Source organism: Sapajus apella, unplaced genomic scaffold (assembly GCF_009761245.1).
Source record: "Sapajus apella isolate SASKATOON/1434 unplaced genomic scaffold, GSC_monkey_1.0 scaffold170, whole genome shotgun sequence".
Lineage (NCBI taxonomy): Eukaryota > Metazoa > Chordata > Mammalia > Primates > Cebidae > Sapajus > Sapajus apella.
Window position 1 is genome coordinate 1,758,084 of NW_022437110.1, and position 25,365 is coordinate 1,783,448.

The following is a 25,365-nucleotide window of genomic DNA, read 5'->3' on the forward strand; positions in this document are numbered from 1 at the left end:
AGTGAGACTCCACCTCAAAATAAATAAATTAAATAAATACAGTCGGCCTGCTGTATCCAGATTCTGCATTTGCAGATTCAACCAGCTGAAAATCAAAAATATTCAAAAAAATAAAAATACATATTTAAAAAATAGAGCATAACTATTTACACGGCACTGACATTATATTCAGTATTGCAGGTAAGCTAGAGGTGACAGAGCATATGGGAAGATTTGCATACGTTACATGCAAACACTTTTCTATGCCATTTCATTTAAGGCACTTGAGGATCCTCAGATTTCAGTATCGGTCAGGGGTCCCAGAATCCCCTATAGATACCAAGGGACTATAGAGAGAAACAAAACTAAACAATAAATCTTAACCCTAAATACATCTGTTACTCATGAAATCAAATTTACCTTCACAAAACGCGAATTTGTTCTTAAGAGTTTGCGGACTACCAATAGCAGGAAATCCATTTCTTCGGTTCGTTCGTGTACCTACAAGACAAAACAAGGAGGTAACCCCTACATGGTATCAGGCAACACACATTTCACTGCTGACAGAAAGGCACCCCTAGGGGCCTTAGGACTAAACCAGTTCTCTCTGCTAAATGCAGTTCCTCAGGGGGCTGGAAAAGCTGGGTATCACTCCTAGTTAAGAGAAAGCAAGAGCATCGGCCAACAGACCACAGACCACCCACACAGTCACGGTCCCCAGTGTTTCTCCTTAGGGCCCCCTGGGAGAGGGCAGGGTAATGTTTGGCACCCTCAACCTTGCTCATTTACCACCAACCGTGCCCCAGGTCACTGTGACAACCAGAAACCTCTCCACCCACGTCAAGCACAGAAAACCACTGGGCCAGCCTCCCATGGCCCCTGCCACACCCCCTGACAGGCCTTCAGGTACCCTGTCATCTGGGCAAGCAAACACAAAGACGAAGATGTGCCAGTCTAACACTAACCAGGAGCCACCTGAACCCTACAAGACACATTCCATGATGTGCATAACTGCAGTTCACAAGGGTGGGCAAGGGCTGGTCCTGGAAAAGCTGGGTCAGTCACAAACAGGTAAACAAGAGCAAGGTTGGAACCCGAGGTAAGTTGCACTGACATTTGGGGACGCCAGTCAGAGAAGGAGCACCTCAGACAGACCTTGCAGCCCTCCTCAGATGGAGACCTCACAGTCAGAGTCGCCCCAGGAACCCAAAGCCCCCACTCCAGAACCAGCTAGCACCCAAGGGCTAAGTGGCCTGCTGCTATTTTTCTAAAGAAGCCAGTTACTCTAGAACTTAGGAAATGTCAATGTAAAAGGGTACAGTAAGATTCTATTCCGAGGACAAACGGATCCAAGCTGGCTGAATAGGAGCAGCTCTGAAGTGCAGTTCCCAGTGAGAACAACACAGAGGATGAGTGTCACCGATTTCCAAATGAGTTATTACTGCGCACAGACCAGGAGATTCCCGGGCTAAAAAGCGCCACAAGTTTCTGGCACAGCTGTTTCAGCTGCAGGTCTCCACACACAAAAAAATCACACAAATCTGGGCAGCATTTCAACTGGTACCTGGAACACCTGGGAGACAGAGCCGCCCATTTAACTGAAAAAAAGGGGGCTGAAAAAGGGAGCCAGGTGATCTGGCTCGGCAGGTCCCACCCCCACAAAAACGAGCTATCTGAAATGCTCTGGATTGAAAGTTTTCCAGCAGGTGCAGCTGGAGCCGGGACAGTCCAGCTCTGTGCGGGGAAGGGCATCTGCCATTACCGAGGCAGTCCGCCACTACCGAGGCAGTCCGCCACTACCGAGGCAGTCCGCGATTATGGAGGCAGATGCCATTACCAAGGCAGTTCTAACTATACCTCTATAAACAAAACCACAAGGAAGTTCACACAGCAGCTGGACAGAGCCCACAGCAGCTTAGCAACACCTCTGCTGTCAGACTGTGACTAGGCTACCTCCTTGCTGGGCAGGGCATCTCTTAAAAAAAGGCAGCAGCACATCAAGAACTTATAAATAAAGCCCCACCCTCCTGGGACAGAGCACCCGGGAAAAAAGGCAGTTATGAGTTCTGCTGCAGCAGACTTAAACGTACCTGCGAGCAGCTCTGAACAGAACAATGGAGCTCACAGCTCAGCAGTTGAGCTCCTATAAGGGACAGGCTGTCTCCTCAAGCAGCTCCCCAACTCCTGAATATCCAAAGAGACACCCGATAAAGGAGAACTCAGGCTGACATCTGGTGGGTATCCTTCTGGGATGAAGGTAACAGAAGAAGAAACTGGCAGCAACCCTTACTGTTCTGCAGCCGCTACAGGTGATCCCCAGGCAAACAGGATCTGGATGGACCTCCAGCAGTCCTACAGCAGAGGGGCCTGACTATTAGAAGGAAAACTAAAAAACAGAAAGAAATAACTTCAACATCAACAAAAAGGACATACACTCAGAGACCCCATCCAAAAGTCACCAACTACAAAGACCACAGGTAAATAAATCCACAAAGATGGGAGGAAACCAGCGCAAAAAAACCAGCGCCAAAACCAGAATGCCTCTCCTCCCCTAAGGGATTACAACTCCTCACCAGCAAGGGAACAAAGCTGGATGGAGAATGAGTCAGATGAATTGACAGAAACAGGCTTCAGAAGGTGGGTAATAAACTTCTCTGAGCTCAAAGAACATGTTCTAACCCAATGCAAAGAAACTAAGAACTTTGAAAAAAGATTTGATGAAATGCTGATGAGAATAAGCAGCTTAGAGAAGAATATAAATGACTTAATGGAGCTGAAAAACACAACACAAGAACTTCATGAAGCATATATAAGCTTCAATAGCCGAACCGACCAAGCAGAAGAAAGGATATCAGAGATTGAAGATCAACTCAATGAAATAAAATGAGAAGGCAAGATTAGAGAAAAAAGAGTGAAAAGAAATGAACAAAGTCTCCAAGAAATATGGGATTATGTGAAAAGACCTAATCTACATTTGATAGGTGTACCTGAATGTGACAGAGTGAATGAATCCAAGCTGGAAAACACTCTTCAGGATATTATCCAGGAGAACTTCCCCAAACTAGCAAGGCAGGCCAATATTTAAGTCCAGGAAATACAGAGAACACCACAAAGATATTCCTCAAGAAGAGCAACCCCAAGGCACATAATCGTCAGATTCACCAGGGTTGAAATGAAGGAAAAAATGCAAAGGGCAGCCAGAGAGAAAGGTCGGGTTACCCACAAAGGAGAGCAAATCAGACTCATAGCAGATCTCTTGGCAGAAACTCTACAATCCAGAAGAGAGTGGGGGCCAATATTCAACATCCTTAAAGAAAAGAACTTTCAACCTAGAATTTCATATCCAGCCAAACTAAGCTTCATAAGTGAAGAAATAAAATCCTGTATGAACAAGCAATTGCTGAGAGATTTTGTCACCACCAGGCCTGCCTTACAAAAGTTCCTGAAAGAAGCACTAAAATGAAAAAGAACAACCAGTATTAGCCACTTCAAAAATGTACCAAATGGTAAAGAGCATCAACACAATGAAGAAACCATGTCAACTAATGCACAAAGCAACCAGCTAGCATCAAAATGGCAGGATCAAATTCACACAAAACAATATTAACCTTAAATGTAAATGGGCTAAATGCCCCAATCGAAAGACACAGACTGGCAGATTGGATAAAAAGTCAAAACCCATCAGTGTGCTGTATCCAGGAAACCCAACTCACATGCAAAGATACACACAAATAAAGGGATGGAGGAAGATTTACCAAGCAAATGGAGAGCAAAAAAAAGCAGGAATTGCAATCCTAGTCCCTGATAAAATAGACTTTAAACCAACAAAGATCAAAAGAGACAAAGAAGGGCATTCCATAACGGTGAAAGGATCAATGCAACAAGAGCTAATGATCCTAAATATATACGCACCCAATACAGGAGTACCCAGATACATAAGGCAAGTTCTTAATGACCTACAAAGGGACTTAGACTCCCACACAATAATAGTGGGAGACTTTTAACACTCCACTGTCAATATTAGACAGATCAACGGGACAGAAAATTAACAAGGATATCCAGGACTTGAACTCAGACCTGAACAGAACAAACCTAATAGACATCTACAGAACTCCCAACCCAAATTCACAGACGACATATTCTTATCAGTACCACGTCACACCTACTCTAAAACTGATCACATAATTCGAAGTAAATCACTCCTCAGCAATGCAAAAGAATGGAAATCACAACAAACAGTCTCTCAGACCACAGTGCAATCAAATTAGAACTCAGGATAAAGAATCTAACTCAGAACCTCATAACTTCATGGCAACTGAACAGTTGGCTCTTGAATGCTGACTGGGTAAACAATGAAATGAAGGCAGAAATAAAGACGTTCTTCAAAACCAACCAGAATGAAGACACAACATACCAGAATGAAGACACAACATACCAGAATCTCTGAGACACATTTAAAGCACTGTCTAGAGGGAAATTTATAGCAATAAATGCCTACATGAGAAGCAAGGAAAGATCTAAAATCGACACCCAATCATCAAAATTGAAAGAGCTAGAGAAGCAAGATCAAAAAAACTCAAAAGATAGCAGAAGACAAGAAATAACTAAGATCAGAGCAGAACTGAAGGAGATAGACACAAAAAGAAAACCCTTCAAAAAATTAATAAATCCAGGAGCTGTTTTTTTGAAAAAATCAACAAAATAGACAGACTGCTAGCCAGATTAATAAAAAAGAAGAGAGATAAGAATCAAACAGATGCAATAAAAAACAATAAAGGGGATATCACCACAGATTCCACAGAAATACAAACTACCATCTGAGATTACTACAAACAACTCTATGCACATAAACCAGTAAACCTGGAAGAAATGGATAAATTCCTGGACACTTGCACCCTCCCAAGCCTAAACCAGGAAGAAGATGACACCGTGAATTGACCAATACCAATGGCTGAAGAAGTTGAGGGAGCAATTAATAGCCTACCAACCAAAGAAAAACCCAGGTCCAGATGGGTTCACAGCCAAATTCTACCAGACATACAAAGAGGAGCTGGTACCTACCACTCCTTCTGAAACTATTCCAAACAATCCAAAAAGAGGGAATCCTTCCCAAATCATTTTATGAGACCAACATCATCCTGATATCAAAACCTGGCAGAGACTCAACAAAAAAGGAAAACTTCAGGCCAATATCCATGATGAACATCGATGCAAAAATCTTCAATAAAATACTGGCAAACTGCAACAGCACATCAAAAAGCTGATCCATCATGATCAAGGAGGCTTCATCCCAGGGATGCAAGGCTGGTTCAACATACACAAGTCTATAAATGTAATCCGCCACATAAACAGAACCAAAGACAAAAACCACATGATTATCTCAACAGATGCAGAGATGGCCTTTGACAAAATTCAACAGCATTTATGCTAAAAACTCTCAATAAACTAGGTATCAATGGAACGTATCTCAAAATAATAAAAGCTATCTATGACAAGCCAACAGGCAATATCATACTAAATGGGCAAAAACTGGAAGCATTCCCTTTGAAATCTGGCACTAAACAAGGATGTCCTCTCTCACCACTCCTATTCAACATAGTATTGGAAGTTCTAGCCAGAGCAATCAGGCAAGAAAAAGAAATAAAGGGTATTCAATCAGGAAAAGAGGAAGTCAAATTGTGTCTACCTGCATATGACATGATTATACATTTAGAAGACCCCATATCTCAGCCCAAAATGTCCTGAAACTGATAAGCAACTTCAGCAAAGTCTCAGGATACAAAATCAATGTACAGAAATCACAAGCATTCCTATACACCAGTAACAGAGAGCCAAATCAAGAATGAACTGCCATTCACAATTGCTTCAAAGAGAATAAAATACCTAGGAATAAAACTCACAAAGGATGTAAAGGACCTCTTCAAGGAGAACTACAAAGAGAGGACACAAACTGATGGAAAAGCATTCCATGCTCATGGTTAGGAAGAATCAATATTGTGAAAATGGCCATACTGCCCAAAGTAATTTATAGATTCAACACTATCCCCATCAAGCTACCTATGATCCTCTTCACAGGACTGGAAAAAAACCACCTTAAACTTCATGTGGAACCAAAAGAGAGCCCACATAGCCAAGACAATCCTAAGCAAAAAAAAAAAAAAAACAAAGCTGGAGGCATCATGCTACCTGGCTTCAAACTATACTACAAGGCTACAGTAATCAAAACAGCATGGTACTAGTACCAAAACAGAGATATAGAGCAATGGAACGGAACAGAGGCCTCAGAGGCAATGCCACACATCTACATCTACAACCATCTGATCTTTGACAAATCTGACAAAAACAAGCAATGGGGAAAGGATTCCCTGTTTAATAAATGGTGTCGGGAAAACTGGCTAGCCATGGGCAGAAAGCAGAAACTGGACCCCTTTCTGACACCTTACACTAAAATTAACTCCAGATGGATTAAAGACGTTAAACATAAGACCTAACACCATAAAAACCTTAGAAGAAAACCTAGGCAAAACCATTCAGGACATAGGCATAGGCAAGGACTTCATGACTGAAACACCAAAAGCACTGGCAACAAAAGCCAAAATAGACAAACAGGATCTAACTAAACTCCAGAGCTTCTGCAGAGCAAAAGAAACAATCATTAGAGTGAACCTGCAACCAACAGAATGGGAAAAACTTTTGCAATTTACCCATCTGACAAAGGGCTAATATCTAGAATCTACAAAGAACTAAAACAGATTTACAAGAAAAAAACAAACAAACCCATTCAAAAGTGGTCAAAGGACACGAACAGACACTTTTCAAAAGAAGACATATATGAGGCCAAAAAGCATATGAAAAAATGCTCATAATCACTGGTCATTAGAGAAAGGCAAATCAAAACCACATTGAGATACCACCTCACACCAGTTAGAATGGCGATCATTAAAAAATCTGGAGACAACAGATGCTGGAGAGGATGTGAAGAAATAGGAATACTTTCACACTGTTGGTGGGAGTGTAAATTAGTTCAACCATTGTGGCAGACAGTGTGGTGATTCCTCAAGGACCAAGAAATAGAAATTCCATTTGACCCAGCAATCCCACTACTGGGTATATACCCAAAGAATTATAAATGGTTCTATTATAAAGACACATGCACACGTATGTTCACTGCAGTACTGTTTACAATAGCAAAGACCTGGAACCAACTCAAATGCCCATCAATGATAGACTGGACAAGGAAAATGTGGCACATATATACCATGGAATACTATGTAGCCAAAAAAAACAATGAATTCAATGTCCTTTGTAGGGACATGGATGAAGCTGGAAACCATCATTCCCAGCAAACTGAAAATCAAACAACACATGTTCTCACTCATAGGCAGGTGTTGAACAATGAGAACACATGGATACAGGGAGGGGAGCATCACACACTGGGGTCTGTTGGGGGGGAATAGTGGAGGGACAGCGGGGGGTAGGGAGGCTGCGGAGGGATAACATGGGGAGAAATGCCAGATATAGGTGACAGGGGAATGGAGGCAGCAAACCACATTGCCACGTATGTACCTATGCAACAATCCTGCATGATCCGCACACGTATCCCAGAGCGTAAAGTGCAGTGCGTAAAGCTGAGAAGTTAAACACATTATTCCATTCTAAACTGGTTGGCCATCTTCAACTTTTGTTCTTACATTTATTTTGAAATTCAAATAATCCCATATAATGCAAACGATATTACATGTAAACCTAAAACTTCGGGTAGCTGAATCCAATCCATTCATTTAGAAGCAAATAATCATCGGAGCATGTACTAGGTGCTGACACTGCACTCGACAGTGGCAGGGCAGGAAGCTGTCGTAATGGCGCAATGGTCTTCTGTTGGTTACCACTCCCTGGTAGGGCAAGTTCTTGCAGAGAAGAGCTAACTTTTGCTCAGCTATTATGGCAGAGCTTGAGAAAAGGATATAGTCAATAACACAGTATTGACAGATTTACCTGTGTCATTCAAGTATGTGTGTGCAAAGAAGGCCACGTAGACAGAGAAATTGTCAGATACACGAAAAAGAAATACAGGCACTAGCAACACAGGCTCTAAACTACCCAGGGATGAACCCAACAACATCCCTGGTTACTTGTGGCCTGAGCGCTGAACTTCCTTAAACTTTAGTTTCCTCTTATGTAAAGTAGGCTCAATTATACTAAAAAGCCCAATGAATAACTATTATAGCCTCCATAATGCCAACTTTTGGCAAATTATCTATTAAATCTATTTGATCTCTACCTGTTATAAAGATATTCAAAACTGCCGTAAGTCATAAAGAAAAATTCTGAACCATATTATATATCACTCTGCTTTGTAAGAAACAGTATACCATTTTCACCTTCTACTCTCCCACCAAATGGCCTACAATAATTTAAAACCAAGTGCCTGTACATAAGATCACAAACACACTGACTCATTTTTACCTGGAGCACATATTGTATTATTAGTTATCACACACATCAAAATAGAGTGGGAAGACACTATTCTAAACAGTTGCCCAGGCTGGGTGCCGTGGCTCACCCCTGTAATCCCAGCACTTTGGGAGGCTCAGGTGGGTGGATCACAAGGTCAGGAGTTCAAGTCCAGCCTGGTTAATATGGTTAAACCCTGTCTCTACTAAAAATACAAAAATTAGCTGGGCATGGTGGTGGGTGCCTGTAGTCCTAGCTACTCAGGAGGCTGAGGCAGGACAAACACTTGAACCCGAGAAGCAGGGGGGTTCAAGTGAGCTGAGATCACACCGCTGCACTCCAGCCTGAGCTACAGAGTGAGACTCTATCGCAAAAAAAAACAGTTGCCCAAATGGGTCTGTCTTTTTGGAGGTGGCTATTGTCTTGAGACAGAGTCAGTGTAGCACAATCTCAGCTCGCTACAACCTCCACTTTCCAGATTCAAGTTATTCTCCCACCTCAGCCTCCCAAGTAGCTGGAACTACAGGCATGTGCCACCACATCCAGCTAATCCGTTTTTTGTATTTTCAGTAGAGATGGGGTTTTACCATGTTGGCCAGGCTGGTCTCAAACTCCTGATCTCAAGTTATCCACCCACCTTGGCCTCCCAGAGTACTGGGATTACAGGCATGAGCCAGTTGCCCAAATGGTTTGATTTCAGACTCTATGAAACATCTACCCTCATCTCACAGCCTCTCACAAATCCTATTTATTTGTTAATGCCTCTAATTCCTCTAGAAATAAGTCAAGCTTCTCAGACAGAATTACTGATAAGGTTTAAAACACAACAGTTTGAGGAAGAACCACATCCAAAGTTCCTGGTAAAGTAGTTCAAACACAACATTCCCCACGAAAACACTCATGTTTAAAATATAAACAAAATCAAAAAAATATTCCATCCTTACTGAGAAAAGTCTAGAAAGTAAAACAGAAGGAAAAAATTTAAAAAGCTGAGACAGGCACAAAGACGGGGTTCACAATACTTTATGAGAGATTTTTTAAGACAGGTAAATATGATCTTTACAAGTAGATGACATTACTTACCTCATCAATGATTATATGTGTGAATTCCATCAAACTCTTGGCGCTGACTATTTTCTGAAGCAGGACTCCAGTTGTCATATAAATTAGCCTGGTGTCCTCTGTTGCTATTTTCTCTAGCCCTACCTAAAATTGGAGATTGAAAAGGAAAGGAAAAAAAGTTATGTGCATTTTATTAATAAAAGTAAGAACGAGAATAAAAAATTATGGTATTTCAAAAGATACACAGGCTCCAAATTAAAAGTGATATCCTCAAGTCAATTATTTTCTTCTTTTTTGGAGGGGCAGGAGTTGACTTAACTAATCAAACTGCCTATAACATTTTTATGTTAAAACAATTGTGCAACAAGATATCTTCTAGATTACAAAGATGTAATTAAAAATATAAAATTATAAAAGCCATAAGCACGAGAATTCTGCTTTCCTATTCAACTGGAAAGAAATTAAAATTTATTTTCAAGAAATTATTTTTTTTTGAGACAGAGTCTCACTTTGTCACCCAAACTGCAGTGCAGTGGCACAATCTCAGCTCACTGCAATCTCTGCCTCCCAGGTTCAAGCAATTTTCATATCTCAGCCTCCCAAGTAGCTGGAATCACAGGTGTGCACGATCACACCTGGGTAATTTTTGTATTTTTAGTAGAGACGGGGTTTCACCATCTTGGCCAGGCTGGTCTTGAACCCCTGACCTCATGATCCACCCACCTCAGCCTCCCAAAGTGCTGGGATTACAGGCATGAGCTACCATGCCTGGCCTTATTTTCAAGAAATTCTGGCTCACTGTTTTTTACAATTATGCCACAGTTCTCTTCTATAAGCAATTGGCTTCATTTCTTTTTTCTTCTTCTTTTTTTTTTTTTTTGAGATGGAGTCTCACTCTGTCGCCCAGGCTGGAGTGTAGTGACACGATCTCGACTCACTGCAACCTCTGCCCCCCAGGTTCAAATGATTCTCCTGCCTCAGCCTCCCAAGTAGCTGGAACTAAGGCATGCGCCACCATGCCCAGCTAATTTTTGTATCTTTAGTAGAGATGGAGTTTCACCATGTTGGCCAGGCTGGTCTCAAACTTCCGACCTCAGGTGATCCAACCTTTTGGCTTCCCATAGTACTGGGATTACAGGCGTGAGTCACTGCTAATTTCCAGCAGAAAATGGTCACATACTATCAACTTGCATGGAAAAAAAAATAACAAAATTAAGGAATAGACAGATGGCTGGCTCTCTTAGTCCTTCTCTCCCTCCCTCCCAGTCTCACCTGGTAGCCCACCACACCCCCCAGGGTCCAGGCACGCTCTTTACTGATCCACCTGGCGATGCTGCTTGCCCCAATCTTCCGGGGCTGGGTAACCACGATGCTGCAGTAGGCAGAGCGCTGAACATAGTGGTCCAAGATATACTGCGGGAGCTGAGTGCTTTTACCGCTTCCCGTAGTCCCATGTATAATCACCACAGAATTACTTTCTATCAAAGACAAAACCTAGAAATTTAAAAAATTCTTTCAAAATCAGCACAAAATTAACAGCAATGTAAAGTATCACCTATGTTAGTAAGTCTTTCAGGATTTGTTTTTCTTTCATCCTATTTATTTGTTTATTGAGATGGAGTCTCACTCTGTTGCCCAAGCTGGAACACAGCGACGCAATCTCAGCTCACTGCAACCTCTGTCTCCTGAGTTCAAGCAATTCTAATGCCACAGCCTCTTGGGACTACAGGCACACACCACCACACCTGGCTAACTTTTGTATTTTTGGTAGAGACAGATTTCACCATGTTGGCCTGGCCAGTCTCGAACGCCTAACTTCAAGTGATGCACCCACCTTGGCCTCCCAAATTGCTGGGCTTACAGGTGTAAGCCATTGCACTGGGCCTTAAAGTTATTAATTAACCACTCTAAACACAACACAAGAGAGCAAGAAGGCAACGAACGGTTGCCAGACTTATATGCAACTCTACCACCTATTTTAACAGTGATTAGTGGCCAGGCGCAATGGCTCACGCCTATAATCCCAGCACTTTGGGAGGCCAAGGAGGAAGGATCACAAGGCCAAGAGATCAATACCATCCTGGCCAACATGGTGAAACCCCGTCTCTACTAAAACTACAAAAATTAGCTGGGCGTGGTGGCACGTGCCTTTAGTCTCAGTTACTCGGGAGACTGAGGAAGGAAAATCGGGAAGCGGAGGTTGCAGTGATCTAAGATGGCGCCACTGCACTCCAGCCTGGTGACAGAGCGAGACTCCGCCTCAAAACAAACAAACAAAAACAGTAATTAGTGATAGCTATGGAAAAACCAGGCCAGGTTAACTCCAGCTTCCTGGGTCTCAATTGCTTCTGTAAAAATGAAAATGTAAAATTGGGTTTCTGTGGCTCTTACGAAGTTTCTATTATTTTAACATTTTGTAATGAATCTGCATGTAATTCTTCTGAACGTGAAAAAAGAGCTGTTACTACATTCAAGTGGTTTTAAAATGTCATCTTGGCCAGGCACGGTGGCTCATGCTTATAATCCCAGCACTTTGGGAGGCTGAGGTGGGCAGCTCATCTGAGGTCGGGAGTTTGAGACCAGCCTGACCAACATGGAGCAACTCTGTCTCTACTAAAAATACAAAATTAGCTGGGCATGGTGGCACGTTCCTATAATCCCAGTTACTTGGGAGGCTGAGGCAGGAGAATCGCTTGAACCTAGGAGGCAGAGGTTGTGGTGAGCCAAGATCGCACCATTGCACTCCAGCCTGGGCAACAGGAGCGAAAACTCCATCTCAAAAAAAAAAAATGTCATCTTAAATTCTTCAGACATGTTTTTATTTATTAAATATCTGTTTGTTTATTTTTAGACAAGGCTCTAGCTCTGTCACCCAGGCTGGAAAGCAGTGGAACAATCATGGCTCACTGCAGCTTTGACCTCCTAAGTTCAAGCCATCCTGCCACTTCAGCATCCCAAGCCAGGACAACAGGCATGTGCCATCACATTCTGCTAATTTTTAGGGGGTATTTTTTTGTAGAGATGAGGTCTTACTATGTTGCCCAGGCTGGTCTGGAACTCCTGGCCTCAAGTGATCCTCCTGCCTCCAGGCCTCCACGCACGTTTTAAAACAAATAACTTTCACTTTTCCACTTACAGATTATATGCAGCATTTTTAAAACTGCACTCAAATTCCTCCTCCAGGACTCCCCCACCTCCACTCTAAACTATTTAAGCTCTTATCCTTCTAACAATTGATATAGTCAGAGAATACAAATTAATTTGAAAACCGGCCTCTAATTTTTAGTTGCTTGATTTACTCTAAAGCAAAGTAAAAATTAAATTTGAAACATTTCTAGTTTCATCTATAACTGCTTTTTCCACAAGTCTAGTTAATTAAGGTTTCAATACACTTACTTTTAACCATGCTTAATAACATGCAAGTAATTAGGAACTCAATCACTGTACTGCTACATCTGCCTGGCACTGTTAAGATAATGGTATGTCAGTGATTGATCACATTAATCAACAGGTAGAGAAAGGGACAACACTGTAAAGAAAACTCAATGGAAACGCTAGGGTATGTCATTTGCTTCATAAAAGCATTTAGCAGTGAGTTTCTTTAAACAAGAAGCTCTCCTGGGGAAGACAAAGTGTCTAATTACAGATATTTTGAGGAAGGAAAGACTAGATGAACTAAATGTTAGGAGATGTACTCAGGTGAAGACAAAATAAATTAAAGCACAGATCAAAAGAAAAACCATCAATATGGTTACTACACAAAATCATCTCCAGATAGCCCTGAGCTCACCCTCCTCTTATCTACCATAGAGCCTTGTATACCACAGAAGTGTCCACCTGGCAACCGGTAACTTTCAAATTAGAAATCAAAGGTATTGGGCCTCAGACATGTATTCAAACAGCAAAATTACAGTATAACAAAAACAATTTTACCTCTTCCTTACATCGATTTATAGGCAAATCAGGATATTTGTAAGTTGTCCCTGGGATACACGTCACATTGCTTACTTTAGCCAAAGATGACCTTGGACCTAGATTAAGACAAAACAAACAAGCATAATACTATTTCTCATCTGGAAAAAAGATAAATAACTCTATGTTCTATCTAACCTATATATACAACACACACACACACACACACACACACACACACACACACACAGAGAGAGAGAGAGAGAGAGGCTCAAATACAAAAATACATTTTCTATAAGCTAAAACTGCCCTCGGAAATAGCAAAGACATGGAACAATCAATATCCATCAATAGTGGATTGGATAAAGAAAAGATGGTACATATATACCATGGAATACTATGCAGCCATAAAAAAGAATGAAATTATGTCCTTTGCAGCAAGCAACATGGATGCAGCTGGAGGCCATCATCCTAAGCAAATTAACACAGAAACAGAAAACCAAATATCACATGTTCACAACTGGGAGCTAAACCTTGGGTACACACGAACATAAAGATGGGAACAACAGACACTAGGGACTCCAAGAGGAAGAGGGAGAGAGGGGTAAGGGCTGAAAAACTTCCTATTGGGTACTATGTTCGTTATATAGGTGATGGAATCAATAGAAGCCCAAACCTCACCATCGCCCAATATATCCCTGTAACAAACCTGTACATGTACTCCCTGAATCTAAAATAAAAATTTTAATTTCTTAAGAAAGAAACTTCTTTAGTAGCTCACTATTAATCTTGTATAAAAGCCAACTGAGAACATTCCTATCCCGCTATCACAGCCACCAACACAGCAAGCTCGGCACTACCTTCTAAGACAACAGGCCTGTAAACCAGGCACTCACCACTGATTCAATGGTACCAAAACAGTTAAAGAGAAAACTTTTCCTTGAAATTTCAACAGAATGCACCAACTTAAGTGTGCATTCCCTGCTACTAAAATAAATCAGTGGTAGCAATAAATAAAGCAAACAATTTATGAAATACAGGTATCAGGAAAATGTGCAGCTTGCCTCTGCTCAGGTTGCATGATGCACTTCTCCACCCTCTTGTAAACCTATGCCCTGCTCTCTTCTGCACTGCAAGTTCTAGACCTCTGGTCACCACTTGACAAACTGACAAATCAAAACTCATGGAAGACAAACTTTTGCTGGAAAATAAGTTTTACTTCCAAAATAAACTCTTGGCCAAATTTAGCATCACATTCATTCCCCAATCCCCCACTCCCACCCCACGACTCACCTTCCCTTCCTTTCAGCCTCTTGTTTCTGTCCCAGCATCTCCTGCTCTGTGTTACCTTCAGCCTTTCCTAATAAAACACACAACCAAACTTCTCTCTTGATTTCCTACATCTTTTCCCTACATAGATTCCCACTTTCATGATTGGTCTGATAATATCTATTTAAAATGATGCTATTTTCCCATATTTGAATGAAAGTATGTGGTCCCAGTTCTCAGTTATATAAACAGAGGAGCCAGATCTGTCATACTCTCTCAAAGCAAAAATAGCTTCTTTGTGAGTAGCAGTGTTCTTCCTGAGACATTAATGGCCCCTAACTCAGGAAAGCTAAGTCCTGCCTAGATGGCTTTTTAATCTTCTAATCAACCTCACTAGTGATCGCCAAGTTCACTAAAACAGGGATTTTCTTTCCATTATCACATCTCACTTTCCTTCCATTACTCTTCTCAGTGCTATGGTAATTACTGATGCCTTCTTGTTTTCCAGTTAGTATACCTAGGCCTTCTTCAACATAATGAACGAAAGGGAAGAGAATCCTTATGACTCTTGTGAATTAGGACTGAGAGGGAGAAGCCCCCAAGTTCAGACACAGCAGGCTGACAGAAGGAGAAGTAAGTATTATAGTTAGGGACAGAGTGGGAGTGAGAAGCTGAGGAAGAGCTATTCAAAGGGGAAAGAAGGTGACAAAGATTCGTTTAGAAAGATGAAAAAGGCAGCAGCCACATTCATTTTGCTAAAAGACTTCAAGCCCTGGCTCACATGCTGCTCAACAAGCCCTGTTACTTTGACAATATTGGCTTACATTACTTGATTATATGCACTTTGAAGGTTGCTACTTAAAAACAGAAATTTTACAAGAAAAATGCCAAAAGTCCTAACAGCACTAAAACCCCTTCTCCATGTAACGCAAAACACAAGCTGACGTTTTTAGGTCCCTGGCTGAAGCAGACCCAGCACAAATCAAGTCCTGCTTCCACATATACTGCCAAAGGGCAGACAGGAAACCAAACAGCAGAAACATTCACAGCTGTATGGTTCTTGCACCTTTGCATCTGCAACAGAGTAAGAAGGAAAATCATCGTGGATAATTTAAGGCAAATCAACAAACTACATACAGCAAGGCAAAAATCCAAAAACGGCATGACAAATAGCTCAACCTTAAAACTGACCATTCTTATTTTCTTGCTATCTCTTTATCCTACATGATTAAAAATGCAATATTTTACATGAACTGGGGAAAGCTGGAAGCCATAAAAATTTCCAGCTCTCTTCACTAAGCCACTCCACAATATCATCATCAATCAAATATGGAATCTAACCAAAAAGTTCAGCACTTAGAGGTTCTAAACAGTATGTAAGGAATTTTAACTGATAGGTATTATGTCAGCTCATATGGTGAACTTAAGACTTATCTTAAAATCTAGCCACTATAAACATTACAGAAAATAAGTTTAATTACTGCATTACTGATTTAAACATTCTTCAGTATAGATAACTATATATTACTTTCTCCAAGCATGGACTAGTATTCTGAACACAAAATTAACTTGACAGAAGAATAACGCTTCCCTTTCAGTTATCAGACATTCCACAAAGGCCATTCTCTTAAAATCAAAAGAAAAGCTAAAAGGGGTAAGAAAACAGCCACTAAATATATCACCACATTTAAAAGGAGGCAGCAACGCAGAATTTAATTATGATCTAAAGACACTATCCCAGGATAAATTTAAATTGTCATGTGAAAGCAACAGAACTCTTCAGGAGTCCACAGTCGAGAACCAGGCTCACATTGTTAAGAAAGATTTCATTTATCAATGCAATTAAATCTCAATTTTTTTAAATGATTAATCTTTAACTATATAAAATGATTCTAATGTAATCTATAGAAATTCACTGAATGCATGTCTTTGGATTTCTATTTAGAAATAGCTTTTTAATACTTATAAGTGAAATAACACCTGTATCAGACCAAAATCAAAAGCGTTTTGAATCAAAGTAGTTTTTAACTGGATATAACAAAACGTTCATGTTGAAACCTGTGGCACTGGACTAGAATTAAAGGCATCAGTGTAATCTTATGGTTTTAATAAAAATAGACAGAGAAATAGCTTTGTGTCTATGTGTGTATATGTATATATATACATACACACACACACACCAATAACCTGACCTCACTTTTTCAATGCTCCAGAGGCACTTCTCCACTTCAAAACATTTAACAGGCATGATGGTGGCACGCCTATAGTCCCAGCTATTCAGGAAGCTGAGGATGGAGGATCACTTGAGCCTAGGAGTTCAAGGCCTGCCTGGGCACACAGCAAGACCCTATCTCAAGGAAAAAAAAGTGGACAGCACCTCTCTGCCACCTTTGGCCCCCTCTCCGCCTTCACCCTGTGTCCAAGGCATCACCAATTCCTGTCTGGTTTGTCCCTCAACTGGCTCTCCTCCTCAACTGCCATCCCCTGTCAAAGACACCATCAGGTCTCACATGGACTCGGGCAATTCCTCCAATTCTACTCAGGTCCACTCTGGCCCCCTCCAATCAATTCTCAAAAATACGACAAAAGTATTCCTTGTAAACACAAATCTAACCACATGACACCCCCTTCCTCCCTTTCACAGTCATCCCAAGAAAAGCATGAAACCTTTCATAGTTTCCCACTGCTCTGCGTATGAAGACCAAAATTCTTAGTTATAGCCCACAAGCCCTGTTATTGGTCTTGCCTATCTTATCCAAGCTCATCCAATACAAGTGTGTTGGTTTTTTATTGCTGCTGTCATGCATTACCTCAAACTTAGTGGCTTAAAACATGCATTTATTCTCTTACAGTTCTGTAAGTAGAGGTCCAGGGACGAGAAGGACAAGGTGTTGGCAAAGCTGCTGGTTCCTTCCAGAGGCTATGTAAGAAAGAATCTATTCCCTTGTCTTAGCCTGGAGAAGCTGCCTGCATTGGCTCATGGCCTCTTCCCTGCATCACTCCAACTTATGACTTTTGTTATCATATCTTCTACTGACTGCTCTTCCTGCTTCCCCCTAGAAAAACCCTGTGATGACACTGGGCCCACCTGGAAAATCTTCCCATCTCAAGATTCTTAACTTACATCTACAAAGACCCCTTTACCACGAAGGTGACATATTTACAGGACCTGGGCATCAGGACATGGACTCTTTGGGAGGCTATGAGCCTCCAGCTGACCCTGTCTAGCCCTCCCACAACCACTGTCTACTCTCCAGCAGCACTGGCCCCTCTTTCAGGGCTGGAACACCAGGCTTCCCCCCAGCACAAGGTCTCTGCATGCATTTCCCTCCCCACACCCCCACACTGCCTAGGTCAAGTCTGCTCATCCTCCAGCTCTAAGCTTGCTCAACTGTTACTTTCCTGACACCGCAGCCCAAGTCAAATCCTTGTTTTATGACCTTATAGAGCTGCCTTTCAGATAACTTATTTCCAAAAGCATTTATTTATGTAGCTGCATGATTAAATGATCATCTCTATAATGATCAGAGATGATCAGAGTTAAAAAGTCTTTTTTACTTGTCACATCCTCATTGCCTCATACAGCCTCTGGAACACATCTTGATAAATGTTGCTGGCTGAGCAGCCAAAACCTCCACAAGTAGCCAAAGCCATAGCTGATGTGACTGCCCAGAGAAAAGCCCCAAATATATTATGACACCATGGATAGAAAGCAAAGAGTAGTTTCATATATGAACTTAAAAGTATGAGAACAGACACTTTGAATTACAGGCATTCATTTGTAATCCAGCTAGTCCTAAAGAGTGGCAATCCATCCAGCATGCTACAGGCCCAGCACACAGGGTGCGCTGGGCTCCTGCCTGTGCCCCCAGGCAAGTATGTGAGTGTGACAAGAAGGATCACATCACACAGAGTCATCTGGAAACTAACTAATGTGCTTTCCAAACAGAAGTATCAGATAATGACTCTTTCCACAGTAACGCATATGGCTACTTCATACCCCTAAAGCTGCACAATACTCTTTCTCTATACAAATAAGCAAAGTCACCAATCCTCTGTTTACTGGCATTTAAGAGATTCTTAAGACTTTCCATAGGGCCAGGCGCATAATCCCAGCACTTTGGGAGGCTGAGGCCGGTGGATCATGAGGTCAAGAGATCAAGACTATTCTGGCCAACACGGTGAAACCCCGTCTCTACTAAAAATACAAAAAAATTAGCCGGGCATGGTGGCACATGCCTGTGGTCCCAGCTACTTGGGAGGCTGAGGCGGAAGAATCACTTGAACTCAGGAGGCGGAGGTTGCAGTGAGCCAAGATTGCGCCACTGCACCCCAGCCTGGTGACAGAGCAAGACTCCGTCTCAAAAAAAAAAAAAAAAAAAGACTTCCCATAGATAGGCCAGGCATGGTGGCTCACATCTGTAATCCCAGCACTTTGTGAGGCCAAGGCGGGCAGATCATGAGGTCAAAAGATCGAAACAATCCTGGCCAACATGGTGGAAACCCTGTCTCTACTAAAAACACAAAAATTAGCTGGGTATGGTGGCGCGTGCCTATAGTCCCAGCTACTCTAGAGGCTGAGGCAGGAAAATCACTTGAAACCCAGGAGGCAGAGGCTGCAGTGAGCCGAGATAGCACCACTGCACTCTAGCCTGGGTGACAGAGAGAGACTCCGTCTCAGGGGAAAAAAAAAAAAAAAAAAGACTTTCCATAGGTAAGTAACAATTCAATAAACATTCTTATAAGTACAACTTTGTACTTTTCTTAGCATAAGCAGAGATTGAACCAGACATAAAATACACTGTGAATGCTCCCTTCCGGTAATACACTGGATTGTTCAGACAAAAATCTTCTTCCTGAGGTCAACTAAAGATGTTAGATGAAATACACAAACTCCTTAAATGCACCGAAGGGTTAATGAGATAGCAAGGAGACATCAGGCCAAAGCCTGTGATGAGGCAAGAACACAGAAAGGGAGGCAAAGAACCAAAGGCTGATTTTATCTTAAGGTGACAGATCAAGAAGAAATTAACCAGAATAGAGCATAGTGACCAAAAAACTGAAAAACACAAAATTAAATGGAAGAGTGGGGCATAGATGATGGCTCAGAACTTTCCTGGACTAATTAAAAGATACCAATTGGTATAGTCAAGAAGCCTATATCAATCCCAAGAATAACATGGATTAATCCACTGTTATGTATCAGTTATATTTCACAGTTTTTAAAAGGCTAAAAAAGAAAGTGTTGCTTGAACCCACACTTGTACCCCTCACTCTGAGTACACGTACGAAGGATGGCGAGATGGGAGGAAGAGCTTCTCAACTCAACTGGAAGAAATCTATGATGGATGACCTCTCATAAAGCAAAAAAAAAAAATCAAAAGGTAACTTCTATTATATAAATAGGGCCTGGCGCTAGTAAGATCACTTGCTCAGAAAAAGAAACTTCTACTCATAGAAAGTAACTGAACTCTGAACTCTGAATAGTTGTACTCCTGGGGACTAGGAATTTAAGAAGGACCTTTTATTTTTTTATTTTATACATTTCTGCATTGTTTACAATTTCATTTTAATATCTTTATTGTAAAAAAAGTAGTTTTAATCAATAGCAAGGTAAGAGATCATTATTAGTCTTCCAAAGAACAGACTATTTAGGAACCATATTCAAAATTTTAAAAATGAATATTTTACAACCTACCATACATTCATCCCCAAAAATCCCTAATTAACAAGTAGTAAGGATTCCTTACTATGACTAAAATACTATACTACTTTTTTTTTTTTTTTTTTTTGAGAAAGGGTCTCACTCTGCTACCCAGGCTGGAGTGCAGTAGCTTGATCAAGGTTCACTGTAGCCTCAAACTCCTGGGCTCAAGAGATCCTCATGCCACAGCCTCTCAAGCAGCTGACACTGCAGGTGCACACAACTAGGCCTAACTAACTTTTTAATTTTTTTGTAGAGACGGGGTCTTGCTATGTTTCCCAGGCTGATCTCAAACTCCTAGCCTCAAGCAATCCTCCCATGTCAGCCTCCTAAAGTGCTGGATTACAGGTATGAGCCATCGTGACTGGCCACCGTATTTCTTAAAGGCTTCTAAGAATTTTATATATATAAATTTTTTTAGAGAGAGGGTTTCCCTACGTTGCCCAGGATGAACTTGGACTCCTAGCCTCATGTGACCCTCCCACCTCAGGCTCCTGAGTAGCTAGGATTATAGATGTCCACCACTACATCCAGCTAATTTTTTAATTTTTTGTAGAGACAGAGTCTTACCATGTTGCCCAGGCTAGTGTTAAATTCCTGGCCTCAAGTGATCCTCCCACCTCAGCCTCCTGAGTAGCCAGAATTACAGGCATGCACTATGAACCTAATGTTGCAGCATCATGCTTTCTATCTAAAATATTTAAAGAGGCCTGTTTACCTGACCCACTGGTTGGCTGGACCCCGCCACGTGTATCAAGCTCTTGTGCTTCAAGCTGTCTGTATTTGTTAATATACTCTACTTCTGAGCTCCTCTGGCTGAGCGACCTGAAAAGAATAGTAAAAGTTAGTATGCTATTTCCAAAAAGCCAAGAAACCATTGTGTACTAGAGAAGTTTTTCACATTAAGTCACAGGAAAAAATGCAAACAGTCGATAAACAAACAAATATACACTCAAACTCAGTTACCAGGCAAATGCAAATTAAAATAACAAACTGTTTTTTAAGCATCAAACTGGCAAAAAGAATAAATATTTTCAGAATATTTATGAGGAGAGATACATTTATGGTAAATGGGTATGACCATTTATTCTGAAGGGTAGCTTGCAGTATTGGTTTTTTGGGGTTTTTTTGAGGCAGAGTCTCTCTGTCACCCAGGCTAGAGTGCAGTGGTGAGATCATGGCTCACTGTAACCTCAACCTCCTAGGCTCAAGCAATCCTCCCACGTCAACCTCTTGAGTAGCTGGGATCATAGGTATACACCACCACATCCCACTAATTTTTTGTATGTAGAGACAGGGTCTCACTATATTGCCCACACTGGTCTAAAACTCTTAGACTCAGGCGATCTGCCTGCCTCGGCCTCCCAAACTGCTGGGATTACCAGCGTGAGCCACCACACTCAGCTGCAGCATCTTAAAACAGCCGGGCACAGTGGTTCACACCTGTAATCCCAGCAGTTTGGGGGGCCAAGGCGGGTGGATCACTTTGTGCTCAGAAGTTTGAGACCAGCCTAGACAATATGGTGAAACCCCATCTATACAAAAAAATATAAAAATGAGCCAGGCGTGGTGATTCATGCCTGTGGTCCCAACTACTCAGGAGGCAGGGGATGGAGGATCACTTGAGTCAGGAAGTGGAGGTGGCAGTGAGCCAAGATTATGCCACTGCGCTCCAGCCTGGGCAACAGAGCAAGATCCTGTTTCAAAAAATAAAAATAGTCCAGGCATGGTTGCTCATGCTTGTAATCCCAGGATTTTGGGAGGCCAAGATGGGCAGATCACTTGAGGTCAGGAGTTTGAGACCAGCCTGGCCAATATGGTGAAACTCTGTCTCTACTAAAAATACAAAAATTAACCAGGCATGGTGGCGGGTGCCTGTAATCCCAGCTACTCAAGAGGCTAAGGCAGGGGAATCGCTTGAACTCAGGAGGCAGAGGTTGCAGTAAGCTGAGATCGTGCCACTGCACTCCAGCCTGAACAAAAGAACCACACTACATCTCAAAAAAAATAAAACAAACAATAACCAAAACTTAAAACAAACGTCTCCTACGATCCAACTTTTCCTCATAATCTTTCTTAAAGCAGTATCAGTACATTTAAACAAAGCACATGCAAAGACATGCATAAAAACACTGATTTGCTCGGCAAATATTTACTGAATACCTACTGCACACAAGGTACTGTCTCAGACACTAAAGATACAGCAGGAAACAAAATAAAGTCCTTGCCTGCATGAAACTGCCATTCTTGTGAAGCAGATATAGTAGATATGTAAGCGGCTGATTACAGATGTGGACAAAATTAAAATTGGGTGACAGTATTAAAAATTCCAGGGAGGAGGGGTATCTTTTCTTAATATTTGTAACAATTAAAACCTCAAAAGCATGTCCAACAGGGGACTAGCTAAAACGATGGCATACCTTAGTTAATGTGTATCTGTGGGTTTTTTTTGTTTTGTTTTGTTTTTGTTTTTGTTTTTTTTTGAGACAGTCTTGCTGTGTTACCAGGCTGCAGTGCAGTGGTGCGATCTCGGCTCACTGCAACCTCTGCCTCCTGAATTCAAGCGATTCCCCTGCCTCAGCCTCCCAAGTAGCTAGGACTTCAGGCGCATACCAGCACACCTCGCTAATTTTTTTTGTATTTTAGTAGAGATGGGGGTATTACCATGTTGGCCAGGATGGTCTCGATCTCCTGACCTCATGATCCGCCTTGGCCTCCCAAAGTGTTGGGATTACAGGCATGAGCCACTGTGCCCAGCCCCTAATGCGATTCATTTTTAAAGAGTGTTATGGCTCTATTCATGCCAATAGATGAACATGTCCAGGACATTAATTTAAAAAAATTGTGATTTGTGTTATATGCTATCAGCTATGTTTTCCTTACCAATGTCTAGTTTAAATGCACTGCTGTCAAAGAGGCTATATGATACTGATTCTAGAAATTTGTGACAAACTTTATGTAATAATTTAATGTCAACTTGGCTGGGCCAAGGGATGCCCAAATAGCTGGTAAAACATTTTTTCCTGGCTGTGTCAGTGAGGATGTTTCAAGCAGAGGTTAGCATTTGAATCAGGAGGCTGAGTAAAGGAGACCTGCCCTCAGCAATGTGGTTGGGCATTACCAAGTCCACTGACAACCCACCCCAGTAGAACAAAAAGGATAAGGAAGGGTAAATTCTCTCTTTTTGAACTGGGACATCCAGTCTCTCCTGCCCTGGGACACTCGAGTTCCTGATTCTCAGACCCTCAGATTCTAAGACGCAATTAGCAGTCTCCCATCCCAGGTTCTCAGGCTTTGTCTTAGAATGGGAGTTACAGCATCAGTTCCCCTAGTTCCCAGGCCTTCAAAGTCAGACTGAATGTCACCACTGGCTTTCCTTCTTCTCCAGCTTACAGAAGGTATATAGTGAGACGTCTCGGCCTCTATAATCATGTGTGCCAAGTATCATCAATCTCCTCCTCTTACATATGTCTTTTTAGCCCTGTTTCTCTGGAGAACCCTGTCTAATACACTTTAATAAAATGCTGTTTGCATCAAAGCCAACTTTTACCTGTTCCAAAATATCAGCATTCCTCTGGTTACTGTTTGCCTGACATTTACTCATTAATTCATTCAACAATAACAGTGTACCAGGTGCAGCTGAGAGAGTCAGGGGGCCTGGGTGGCTCCCACAAGGAGGAGGCAGGAAGAGGATAAGAAACGAAGAAGAGCTGGAGGTACCAGGGAGGAGCTGGGAGTAATTATAAAGATTTTGGCTTTTATTCCGAGTAAGATGGGTTTTGAGCAGAGACAGAAATAACAGTATCTGACTTTTAATTTAACAGTATGGCTCTGACCAGGTGAAGGGAAGCAGGTGATCATCTGAAAGAAAATATTTGCAGCAAATGAGTTACGAATTCTTGGCTGGGCGTGGTGGCTCATGCCTGTAATCCCAGCACTTTGGGAGGCTGAGGCGGCTGAATTACCTGAGATCAGAAGTTCAAGAGCAGCCTAGCCAACATGGTGAAACCTCGTGTCTACTAAAAATACAAAAATTAGCTGGGCGTGGTGGCGGGCGCCTGTAGTCCCAGCTACTCAGGAGGCTGAGGCAGGAGAATTGCTTGAACCCAGGAGGCAGAGATTGTGGTGAGCTGAGATCAGGCCACTGCACACCAGCCTGGGTGACAGAGTGAGACTCTATCACAAAAAAAAAAAAAGAATTTCTATAAATCACTAAAATAAGAAAAAATGCATAGAAATGTGACTTTTAATTTTGAAAGGTAAATGCATTAGTATTTTAATTAAAATACTGAAAAAAGAAAAAAAAGAAAGTTAATACCAGTTTCTCCTTAAATAGTAACTGTATTTTTTTCAATCTTTTTATTGTGGCAAATACATATAACATAAAACTTATCATCTTAACTATTTTTTTAGAAATATTTCAGTTTATTTAAATTGTTAATTAGAATATAAAACCGAATTTGTAGCTAGTACCAGAGAATGAACTTAACTATATGGTGTTTAATGAGAATTGCTTCTATTCAGGATCCCAGAGACTTACAGAAAAGGGGCAAAGCCCTAATATTAAGCAAATAAAACTCATGTTTCCAACAGATTATATAAAAATTGACTTATACTTCATTTCCCTTTTTTGGTATTAGAAAGTACAGATTTAACAAAAGGTACTCATATCCTTTCTATGCACAATGCCAATTATAATTATGCAAACAAACTGCCAATCTGTTACCCAAAAATCCCACTGTTTAGCTTTTAAACCTTAAGTCATGGAATTGAATAAGAATTAAAGAGAGTTAAAATAGGCTGGGTGTGGTGGCTTACGCCTGTAATCCCAGCACTTTGGGAGGCCGAGGCAGGCAGATCATGAGGTCAGGAGTTCAAGACCAGCCTGGCCAACATAGTGAAACCCCATCTCTACTAAAAACACAAAAATGAGCCAGACATGGTGGCACATGCCTGTAATCCCAGCTACTCAGGAGGCTGAGGCA

The 25,365-nt window shown here is 41.5% G+C and overlaps 1 protein-coding gene across 1 annotated transcript in view; it reads right to left on the reverse strand.

Moving 5' to 3' along the window:
• TDRD9 (tudor domain containing 9) overlaps positions 1 to 25,365 on the reverse strand; it is a 140,134-nt gene that overhangs the window by 94,010 nt on the left and 20,759 nt on the right. Inside the window, exons 2-6 of the mRNA XM_032267563.1 lie at positions 21,099 to 21,205; positions 13,429 to 13,526; positions 10,768 to 10,989; positions 9,517 to 9,639; positions 400 to 480 (exon numbers count right to left, since the gene is read on the reverse strand). Coding sequence (XP_032123454.1) covers positions 400 to 480; positions 9,517 to 9,639; positions 10,768 to 10,989; positions 13,429 to 13,526; positions 21,099 to 21,205 — 631 coding nt within the window. The remainder of the gene's footprint in view (positions 1 to 399; positions 481 to 9,516; positions 9,640 to 10,767; positions 10,990 to 13,428; positions 13,527 to 21,098; positions 21,206 to 25,365) is intronic.